Here is a 12469-nt window from a genome sequence, read left to right as displayed (position 1 = left end):
GAAATTGTATGTCATCATTGCACCAGCATAAATACAACATTGCTTAATGGCCAGGATATGAATGCCCAACCAAATCATATTTCATTCACAAACATGAATGTAAGCAAAGAATGATTAATATTTCTTGATGCCAAGGGAAATAGAATCAAGATTCTGGATACAACTTTCCGGTCTGGCTTTAGGCCCCCACCCAGTCTGTCCTCATTCTCAAATAAACATATAGAAAGGAAAGATGTGTACTTCGCCAAAAGATATCTGTATCCAAATGCTGAACGTCCAGCACAAGACTACGAAAATATATGCCGCAGTTACGGTTTCATAAATGTGGGTCAATAAGCAGTATTTTTTTCATTTAAGGTTTTACTTTGTGCGAACTAAAAATTCCCCTAAAATAAACTGAAACTGATCTCATGAAATAATTATTAACATAGTGACATGGAATCTACTCTCATTGAAACTTTACAGGTGGTATTAATTATGAATTTCATTATTGATAAAACGATTCAAATATATGTTTTGAAAAAATAATAAAAGTTAAAATAGAAATTATTTTAAAATACAAATAATATATGAAAAATACCAGTCACTGCAACATAAATATTGCAAAGTATGTTCATAAGCCTTATCATAATTCTTAACCATATCTCTACAAATACTAGTAAAGTATAATTTCCTTACATTTTTTTCATTTTCTTTATTAAATGTCACCCTTATAAGCATATTTTTATTGATATTTAAAGTAAAATACTATGATGGAGAAGAACAAAGCAGGAATACCTCTATAGAGCCATCATTGACAGTCGTAACTGTCATAGTAATAAATTGACTAATGGTTCTAGGCATTTTTTCTTGATCAATTGAACTTTCTTTCTTCTATCCTCCGCTGCTTGCCCCATCAACAGAATGGGGACGACCATATCCCCAATTTAATTGTGAGACTGACTGACCACTCAATACAGATTCCCAGCCCCCAGTAAGCGCTGAGATTAATTGAAATATTGTCTGAAAACAATAACAGCAGTTCTTTCTTTGCACATCCGAAACATGTTCATTAAAACAAGTAAATATGGACAGAAGGACAAAGATCGTATTTCAGCAGATGAGACTACCCAATATTTCTGTCAACATGAGACAAAACTTGGAGATTACATTCACCTTAGACGAGCACCTCATAATTCCAAATCATTAGGGCAAACAGCATAATCAGACCCTGGTGTGATAAAACGGGCGCTGCCAGATGTCTGGAGCTCTGCTGGTCACATTTTCACAAGGTACATACAACATTTCCTCTGTAGAGAGTACCAACCACCATGTATCTAGTTGTGTCTGATTTAAACAACTATACCATTCGTCAGTGTTCAACATACAGCCTATGGGATTGAGACATTTTCAGAAAAATTATCATTTTCCCATGATTGACGACAGTGTTGGGAATCACTTCAAAAATCATAATCGATCACTTTCAGCCAAATGACCAATGACGAACTGTTGTGTCACCAAGGATAATCCAAAACATTTATGGAGATGTTCGTGTTCCAAATCTTTCTGATGTTAACCTGGGGAAGGAGGGAGTTTGATTGAACTGGATTGATCTTTAAGGTCTAAAGAGCAGCCATTGATTAAATTGATAAACGTGAGTTCACACACACCTCAGTAGGGGTACATCTCTGGACCAGGTTCCAATAATCCTGGCACTTAATAACAAGTGGAAAGCAAATTTTGATATTGACTCTGAATAATAGGTACCCTTCCAAGGCCATCAGCGCCATCTGCATGGTGTTGGCACCCTCCCACATCGACTCTCAGAGATGATCAGAAGCCTCTAAACCAAAGCACCTCAACAGTAACTGGAGATCAATTTTCAATCAACACGACAAGCAAAGCCATGATCCTCTGCCATTGTTTTGTAGGTGACAAATCTTTTCCTTCCAAACTGAGGAGAAACCAGCTTTTGCCCTAAGGTACGTTCAGGTGATCCTTTTCCCAACACACACGCCCTCACAAAGGGACAGTGGAGGGCCGCTAGCTATCTCTCTCTCTAATGATCTCGCCCATCAGTTGGCCCAGTCCTGATGCTTAAAGCTATGGTCTTATTAAAATCTCCCAATATTCTACCTAAATCCTCCCCTCGACATTTGTGCTTCATATTTACAGTCAGGCTGTACACATCACACATGACAACCAGGAATTAAATTCTAAGGTGTCTCCAACAAGCCACGTACTCGGTCATTATCAGATCATAAAATTACAAGAGATCACACCTCATGATACACTTCCCATAATTATCATAATTTACTCAAAACTCAATTTCAAAATTTGGATAGAAAGTATCATTTAAATGTTTCACTGGTTTTATCTACTTATCATGGTATGTGTCCTGGACACGTTCTACAAAGCAATCGTAACGCTACGACAGTCGTAAGTCTGTGTTACCTTAGAGCTGCGATCGCTTTGTGGAACGGGGCCCTAGACTTTGATACTCAACATGATTGGAAATGCCTTTTATTCCATGATACACCTGACTGATTACCTATATGCATATACATTATAAGAATTTAATGGGTCAGGGGCCTTTGGGATTTTTGGCTATTTAATTTAAATCTAAGGACCAACTAAATCCACAATCATCCCATTAGCACTACAACACAGAACACATTGTGTCACCTTAAATATAATATACGGCAGTTTCCTTTCAAAGTGGTACCCAAGAGCAGTTATTTTATCAAACTGTTTGATCACTTAACTTTCCCTTTCCTGCAGACTAAGGGAACAATACCTCTAAATGCACACAAATATTTAACAGTATTTGCCTAAAGCTGAGCACTTACAACAAATAAAGACTTCATGCCTTGACAGCATCCCTTCAACAGCTGTACAAGAATGGATTGCCCCCCTACTGCCATGATCAACCTAGAGGGGCTTTCAGATTATGTTTCAAAAAGTGCAAAACAGCGACAGTGATTTCACACCTCGAGGTGTTTTTGTTGTCTCCTCACCTGAACTTCAGCCTCCACCAAGTTTAGGCCAACGACCGTATTGAAGGAGGCCTGGCAGATGTACCATGAATGAACAGAAGCCAGTGTTTTCTCTGTGAAACAGGATCCCATAGGTCATTGTTAGCTGTGTCAAACATGCTCGCGACACAGGTAAAGCAGTTTAACACAGTAATACTTTGTAATGACAGTTTGAACTGTTAGGGGAAGAAAATGAAAGGACCCAGCAAGCGTGTTCGGCAATAGAAATGATAGCCTCGTCCCCTACCGACACCCCATGGAGGCCCACGAATTTGGACGACATCAACAAAATTGGGGTAATAGTGGGCCGTCAGGTAAGGCTAGAGTCGGTGCACCTTCAGATTCATCTCAAACGTGTGCCGGGCGCGTGTCTTGGGTTTCCCATTCTAGTATTGCCGTTAGAGTTGCTGAATACTGTTTGCCGTCTATTGTAAAGAAGAGGACATTGCATTGATGTCGCGAGCACCTCGCTTGATTGGGCCCGCCCCTCACCCCCTTCAAGTAACAGAGCTACAGGCCCAAGCTAATCAACATCCAGATTTATTGCATAAGTGTTCATCGCTCCACAAAGGGCTGTCAGAGGCAGGAGGATGAGCTGAGCAAGAAAGAACACCTCTTTGTTCCTTCACCCACGAGGCTTTTGTCACCGGCGTGTGGTCCGTCATTTAAGGTGACAATTCCTCGTTTTTCATTACCTAGCAGGATCATCTGAGTAAGGCTGGGGCAATGTGGAGATGCGGGCTAGTCGAGGAAAGACAACGTAATTATTGCTGTTTCAATTTCTTGTTATTGATAGTATTATTGGATGGCGAAAGAAAGGTATCGCCTCAAGTTGATCATCACGACTTTTACCAGACAGTAAATATGATACTCTATGACACTGGATTGATATCATGTACCGCAAGCCTTGATGGGTTAATGTTTGCAATATCAAACGAGTCATCCACATTTTTTGGAGAACATAACTTAATTGACTTGATATGTAAAAAAATATCATTAATTTCTCTTTTCTTTGTAGAAAAAGAAAAAAAATTAACATGGGGTTACAAATTTGTCCACATTAAGTAACGACATTGACAAATTGTCTTCCAAATTGTAAAATATTGTGTTTTTTTAATAAAAAAGATTATCCTATCAAATGAAATCCTGGAAATGTCCAAAGATTATTTATGTCTAGCATAATTCCTTATTTTGCTTCACAATTCATAATCAGGCCTATCATCTCATATGCCCCTTTAAGATTTTATAAATATTGTGTTCCAAGACAATTTCAACATTTTACAAATAAAACCTGTTCTAAATATACACCATACCTCAGCATCATATTTCATGATCAAGTGTATAAAAACTAAATAATAATGGACAATATGAAGACATACAGGTTAAAAAATATTATGTATGATTAAATGAATAAATATAACACAATTTTGTTCAGTACGATCAGATGACAACAAAAATAAATATCCTCACAACACATAACATCCTTGTTGAGCGTCAACAAGAGCTGACAAGAACAGAGCAACAAACAATCTACATCCCTGTTGAAGGCAGCAGCAGCAACCAGACCTGTGATTACTGCTTTAGCTTTAACTGTTAAGTGTTGGTTATACGGGCAGGGTCAAGGGTCAAGCTAACAGTACAACAGTCGAAATCAGTGTATGGGATAGCATATTAAAACTGGGTATTCATCTCCAACCAGGAGTTCATCTTTTCATAGCCTAGATGAGATCCAACAAAGAAGAGTCGGCTCCAACAAGAGCCTCGCTGTCTTCCTCAGTACAATGGCCGAATTAACAATACATGTATTGTAATCTTTAACTTCTGAATCTGGGAACAAAGTATTTAACTTTGGAATTACCAGAGAAGGAAAAGCACATTCAGGATGAAATAATCCTCGCATTCTGACCGATCAAAGACGACCAATGAAGCTTTTCATGCTTTGTTCAGGGCATGTCTGGTAGAGAGTCTAATGCCACCTGCGATAAGGGTCTCAATAGTTATAATTATAACACTGCAATTCCGCCAACAATCATAGCAATACTGTCAGCTCACCACCCATATCCCTCATACCAAAGCCAGTTATTTTGATTCCAAGGTAATTGTTTCAAATGTGTGCTCGGGATGGAAGAGGGAGGAGTGATGTAAATTCTTTCTGAATTCAATAATTAATATTTGCTTCCATGGTTTTACCACGAAGGTGTGATTACCGCCATTGACGAGCAGCCGGGTCTGTCCCACCTTTATGAATTAATAATTTCCACCATCAAACTCCACAAATGAGCATCGAGACTAATCCCTGCAAATTATTGTGACTAAATTTTGGCTTTAATATTTATGAGTATTTAACAAAAGTCCCTTCACATTTATCTATGATTAAACAAACACAAGGAAATTAAGTGTTCTGAAACACATGCTCTTAATAGTGAAGCTTTGTTTGTGTCATTTCTCCTTGATAGTCTATAGTTAATCTTCAAGTTGACATACTCCTACATGACATTCTTTCTCTCTTTAGAGACATTTGTGATAAAACAATGTTGGAAACAGTTCCACAAAAACTAAACCCAAAACAGGAATTATCATCACCATTGTTGCACATCCAAGCAATCCAAAGCTGGACAGGATAATGTAATATAACTAGCTTTTGTAACATTAATTTAACATAACTAGCTTTTGTAACATTAATGTAACATAACTAGCTTTTGTAACATTAATGTAACATAACTAGCTTTTTGGAGACTAGTCCTTCATCATTTTCACAAGGCTCAGACTAGTGGCCACCCTGTAAAATACCTATAAATAATAATAAATAAAAAAGCTTGTTTTCAGTACCAGTTAATGCAATGTAACTAGCATTAGGGAAATAACAACTAGTCCATCAGGTTTTCATCAGTAAGGCTATGGGCCACCCATTTAATACCCTGTAAAGTATCGATAAAAAATAATAATAAAAAGAAAAAGCTTGATTTCATTAAGCATGCTCCAGTAACACTTTGTCAATGGCGTCATCTATGCACCCAATGAAGAGTGTATTCCGAAGGTATTTAGATACAAGCATCCACACAGCTACTTCCAATGTGACATGTTTACTCTCAATCAATAAATACCAAGCAAGGAATAGCCTGATCACTGGCAACTATTTCATGTTAATGTCAGCCATACCAACTTGGAATAATCCATTCCATCTCCTACCTACAGCGCCATTATTATGCACTATCAGAGTGAATAAATATGCATGTTGGCAAGTGTCCAAATATCTGAAGTGTTTCCCATGTTATTTTAAATTACAACAAAGCACAATGTCAGGCAAGTGTTTTTGCCAGGGAATCAATAAGGCCAAGCATCATGACTGGTATCAGGGCATCTCTGAGATACAACCACCAATATTTTGACTAAATGTAATTGAATATTGAGATGGCATTGCTCAGTGGACCAACATTGTTATTGTCGGTTTTTCTTCACCAGGAAGAAACACCAAACAAAGATCTCGTCTTTGATTTTCCTAAAAAATATCTGCTGAACCTTTTTCTTCAAAATAACTTGGGGATAACACTGTAAATTTCATTGCATCTTATATTAGAGTATTAGCTACAGTTAAAAATTCATTTGAAAGAATTATCAAAAATTAGACAGATGCTCTGAAAATTATTTTTTCCAGGAACGAATTATGAATTAGTGGTTTCATACGTCTAACCAAAATGTTCTGACAAGGAAAGGAAATTAATTTCATGTGACCATGGCCTTAAAATGAGGTCTATGTAGACACCATTCTGTATAATCAATCTCACCTTAATATGCCATCTATTAGTATTAATAACAGTTATACAAAAAACACCACTAAATTCATCAATCACATACCTGATTCATTGCCCATGGTGTCTTTCCTTGCCTGAGAATGAGTGACAATAAAACAAAGATAGCAATCAGAACCCTTTACAATTAAATACTGCAATACTCATTATGTTGACAGCAGATAGGTAATATATAACAATACAACCACTGAAGCATGAGATCCAATCAGGAGAAAGTACCATCCCCAGACAGCCAATCAAATCAGGTAATCCAGGTGAGCTGAGCCAATCAGCTTACGCATACAGGTGTGTGCAGTGCTTGACTGTAAGCCTATTAAGGTGTTTACAAGGTGTGAAATTGACAGGTTAAGGGGACAATACACCCGTCCAGCAAAGTGATGGGATGTTTGGACAATAATCATGTCTTAATTAAGAAGATCAACTGTGTTTACACTAAGAAGATTACAAACACTTTTTCTAGTGACACTTCCTGTCTAATATCTGTTAGCCATATGAAGCAAGTATTGTATAATAGATTTTACAAGGCTTATAATGTATCTGTTATTAAAGTACAAAGCTTTAAGTAACATCTTAATTCTTATTAACTGAATACTTGCATTGAATAGGTTTCCGGTGATTTAATGTTTTTGACACTTATGTGACACGAAATAACTCTTTGAATTGAGTTAAAAAATCTACATGTTAACATATTAATTGATTGTCAGAATTAACTTTAGTTGAGAATATTTTATTGTAAATGAAAAGAATGGATAGAAATTTCTTAATTTTTTGTCAAATATGATATGATATTTTAAATCTTTGTAAATGTTGTTATTTAGAGTGTCCTCGTTTTAAGATGTGAATATTGTGTACAGGGTTGTCTCTTCTTTTGGACAGTGGGACACAAAAGCCTTTGGCATGATTACCTTTGTGAAGGCCTATGACTAATTCCTTACAGAACAACAAATATTTGTTACACTGAGGCATTCCCAACTCCAACCCAGTAATCTCCCAGAATGATCAATGAGTCTCATTATCCCACTTTGTGTATCTCCGTCAATTCTACTCCCTTATCTAAAACACTAGGCCCCATTTCATTGCTACTGGTCCAGAAGCTTTGTGCAGTTCCAAGACAGTGCAAAATTGACAGAAATCAGCTATTTGGTGACTCCTCTGTCTCACAGAACAAGAAGTGTCCAATCAGAGATCAGGACGTTTGTAATATAACCAATGAGAGCACAGGACGCTTGCATACTCCTGAGATTGAGGTGACCTAACAGAGAGAAGTGTTCCCCCGCTTGACATAAGTGACGCGCCTAGGTTAACTGGGAACTGTATCCTTGTTGGTGGGAGTGGAATATATTGAGGTAGATAATTGACTTAATATGCTGTGCTTGCTACAGTAGGTAATTAATGATAATTGAGATACTGAGATGAATTATCATGATATCAAATCATCCATCAAAGTTTACTTTAAAAGAGAAGTTGGGATGACTTCAAAGGAAACATTGGGTATGAATGAAAATGTTAAAATGTCAGATGTAAATCAAATGACATGCTAATAAATTGCTTTCATTCAAAATTCATTTTTGATTTCAAGAAAAATGGAAGAAAACATTTAACAAAATAATGTTTGGAAATAAAATGTCAATAGAGCAACAATGTTGCACCAAGTTCAAACTGTGAGCACCTGCCACGTCCTAAGACAAAATTCAATTTGCCACCATACTGTCTCATGTTTTCATTCCAGTGAAGATATACTATAGCACAGTGTAGCATAATAAACAGTAAACAATAAACTATAAACAATCATTTAAACAGTAAAGGTGACTTGTCAAATAATTTTAAATATTTGCACGTAAACAAACAACTACACCGGTACAAAGAAATTCAGGGCGACGGTAACTTGAAACCACTTGCCAGCATATGGTTTTCTTCAAGTCCAATGACATGAATGGATAAATTGAAAAAATACAAGGCAGTGACAAGACAAAGATCAAACGCATCTCTTTTGCCTGGCATCCTAGGAAACAGACCATACAATATGTCCTCATTATGAATATAAACTCCACCGTAGGTATCGGAATGTATGTGGATATAGGTCGCCAACAGGAAAATGGCTCAGCGCCCGACCGCCACACCACACCATCCGTCACTCGCCCCCGGACATAAATATATTTGTCTTGGAGGGCTAGTTTGGAAATCCTTACACCTGCATATAATAAATACTAAATGATAACTAGTGGGTCTTACGACCATGACCATGTTTCTCCGCCATATCTTCCACGACCGATGTCGGTCCCATATTCGCCATCAGAGACAGTCTACACGCCCAACGAAGCCATATGTAGAACGTCACACCTTTTCTTACCTAGATTCATAATCAGTGTCCTTTGTGTTAAAATCTGTCATAATTCGAAAGAATATCCCACTAAACTCTGTTTAATTACATTTTCTTCATAATTTAAGAAGATCTGGTTCTAAGAGAGGCTGGCACTTCGATCAATGACGGACCGCAGGTGCCGGGAAGGTGTTAGTCGTTAAAGAAATTATCCAAAGACCGCCCTGAAACCGCGATATAAATTAACGCAGACACTGCCACATATTTATACAAGCACCATCATATTATCAAAATGTTCACCTACCGTTTTTTCGCCTTGGGTTCTTCTGTTTTCTTCTCCCCCACCTGGTGACTACCTCTGCCATGTTTTCATTTAAAGCGAACTGAGCTGGGAGGACCTTGATAAATGCGCATGTACCGTTATTCGTAACGACAGCTTCCGGTCGCCAGAGTAGACACTTTCACGTATATAAATTTCCTTCTTACCGCGTGTTTCCTGAAACTTTAATCTGATTAACTATAACAGACCGTGTCATCATACAAAAAGTCCATGGTCGGTTTCCGAGTCGGTCTCGAGAGGTTTTGTTTTCGATTTGGCGTGGCGATGCGCTTCTCGAGTGACACACACGGAATGGCCAGGTGCCCGGGCTGTTCACTCCCGCTTGTGTCAGCATCCGCCATCGCTCGGTCCTTGTTAAACACCTTGTTGTGATACCTTTACCATACCGAACCAAAAATCATTCATTTTACAAACGTTTTGAAATCAAAATGCAATGACATCATAATTTGACGCATATATCATTGGGTCGCTTTGGGACTATCTTTGATGGCAAAAGACAGGTCTACCTTTGATCTAAGAAATTCCACCTGGAGTCGTGTAATTCTGACCATTGGTTCAAAGATGGTAAATTTATGTCGGGAATGGTACATGGTTGCATAAATTAGCAAGAATGCTTTTCATTTTGTATTTTTATTTCGAAAACCGCGGATAGAGAGGTCGTTATGACTCCTTTGGTGATAAGGTGGCCTGATTTGCCAACGAGTCAGGTCGGGAAGGGAGGCTAGGCACAGCAAACACCGAGGCGATGTGTAATTTGATCGCCTGTGCCAAAATGCGTTGAGTGATTATTGTGGCAGCTACAGTCTATATATCCGTCCATATGAGATGGCCGGAGAAATCTGCACTTGTTATCGGAGCTTCGCGAGTTTGCGGCACTGTACATAGTGAAACTGGCCTGCATACATGTACCTCCGAGCGGCGCACGACTGTCAAACCCGCCAAAACCACGAGCCATGCCTGCGCAGACTGGAACATTGAGTTTTTGGTCACACTCGGATGCACCATGGATATGAATTAGACATTTTTGCATGTGCGCATACGTGCATTATGGATAATAACGGAATTATTAAGAAATGTAATTACTGCGTCTGACAGTACCGTAATATTGTGTTTGCTTTGTAACGGTAGGGGCGGTTGCGGTTTTATGAAATTAACTTTTACACTTTGCACTCGCCAAGGGAAAATCGTTTCTATATTGTACCGTCATGCTTAGCCATGCGAAAATTATAAATTACATGATTGAAAATTGGTGAAAAATTACAGCAACTGTTCAAAAGATATGAAAAGAGGGTCTGAATTAAATTATCTTCATTTGGTTACCTGGATATTAAATAAAATTCTATAAAGGTATCAGAGATTTAGAATGGCCACATGGCATAAAAACCCAGTAACTTAATTAACTTAACTAAAATGGTTAACATTTGGTGCGGTTTTTGTAAGTATAGAAATATATGACATTTCATTGAAGAAAAACAACATATCGTAGCAGTATGTGAAGTGAATTGAGGACATTTGCAATTCTAATGTAATTACGAGGCATGACTGAGATGGCGAGCTAGATGATCTTGACAGCGCCGGAGCACCCCGATACGACTATTAGCCTCCAATGACTCTATACAATAGCGAGTTTGTCCACCCCATCTGGCGGCAAATTCACCTGAAGTGTTGCAAGGTGGGGCTTGAGTTTCAACCATTTTCTTCCCTTTAAACATGATCAAAGTAATTGCTCCAGCTATTTGTGTGGTTTGTTCGTGCACCGTGCACAGTCGTAGTTTCAAACCTGCCCCGACCGCTCACCCCCGGTAAATACCCGAACCGTGTGCGGAGCTGAGCCTGTGTGGCCATCTGCCGCTCTGTCACCCCCCTTTCTCTGTCTCGGGGGTGGCGAAGGCTACCCAGGACGGGAGACGGGACTCGCACAAAAGAATCGTGTAAAAACTGAATGTGATCATGTTGCGATTCTTGAAGGGAGTTTTTGGAGAAGTTTGGCGAATTAATCTATTTGAAATGCAGTGCTCTATTGCACGAACATAACACTGAAATTAATGCTGGGGATAATGGACTTTTTATTCAGAAGAATTTGTTGTTGCCATGACTGATGCCAGTGTTAAGTGTCTGTTTATTCACGGAGAAGCCCGAACAGTGGGTGTAGTCGTGAAAGACGGAGCAGTCAAAGAGAATTAAGGTCTGTCGGTGTGGAATTTGTTTCAAATTCTAGCTCAGGTGAATGTCCTCGCTAAAACATATTAAAAAATCAAGATCTCGAAAAAACGAAACAAATATATTAAAATATTTGTAATGAATTATGAAATCGTTGAAACGCTAAATGAATATTGAAACTGTTTGAGTATGGGTAAGAGATGCCAAGGTAGACAACTCGCAGTATGTACATGCACGCAGTATCGGTGTTAACATTATAGAAATATCCTTTGATTTTCATTTACATTTTATGTTTCCTTACATTTATATGAATGGACTTTGTGTGTGTGTCTTAACATTGATCTGAAAGCATGTTTACCGATATGTCGTTTGATTGTAAAAATGGAATAGTTTTGTATGTCCCTTTATATTAACATGAACATAATTCCACCAAGGCTGTGGTATAGCTGTCCATACGTGAAATATAAAATATTGACCATGGTTCATCTAATGACCTGATATGTACGCACACAGGACATTTGACAATTATATCTAAACATATATTTGTACACGCTCTTAACATACTGGTCCCTGATGAAACAATACATTTTTTTCCACGACAGTATAGTCAGATAATCCAGACAGACTCTTGCAATTAATGTACACTTTCGTTTATCCTGGAATTGTGCAAATTTTGTTTCAAACAGAGATGAAACAGTTTTATGGAATTAATTCTGCGACATAAATTACCTTTAGGATGAATGCATTTGATTAGGGTTATAGTGGACTATTTTTCAAGCCATTCGAATCTCTACCTTCACGATCACGTCGTTCAACTCTCCGCCAC

General features: G+C 38.1%; 1 protein-coding gene across 1 annotated transcript in view; it reads right to left on the bottom strand.

The window, feature by feature from the left end:
* LOC139463848 (zinc finger E-box-binding homeobox protein zag-1-like) overlaps positions 1-9791 on the bottom strand; it is an 86753-nt gene extending 76962 nt beyond the window's left edge. The window contains exon 1 of the mRNA XM_071245226.1: positions 9448-9791. Coding sequence (XP_071101327.1) covers positions 9448-9508 — 61 coding nt within the window. The 5' untranslated portion in view covers positions 9509-9791. The remainder of the gene's footprint in view (positions 1-9447) is intronic.
* Between the last annotated feature and the right edge of the window lie 2678 nt (positions 9792-12469).

Source organism: Haliotis cracherodii, unplaced genomic scaffold, assembly GCF_022045235.1.
Source record: "Haliotis cracherodii isolate W230 unplaced genomic scaffold, xgHalCrac1.p SCAF_16, whole genome shotgun sequence".
Lineage (NCBI taxonomy): Eukaryota > Metazoa > Mollusca > Gastropoda > Lepetellida > Haliotidae > Haliotis > Haliotis cracherodii.
This window is presented reverse-complemented; position numbering and strand designations above follow the sequence as displayed.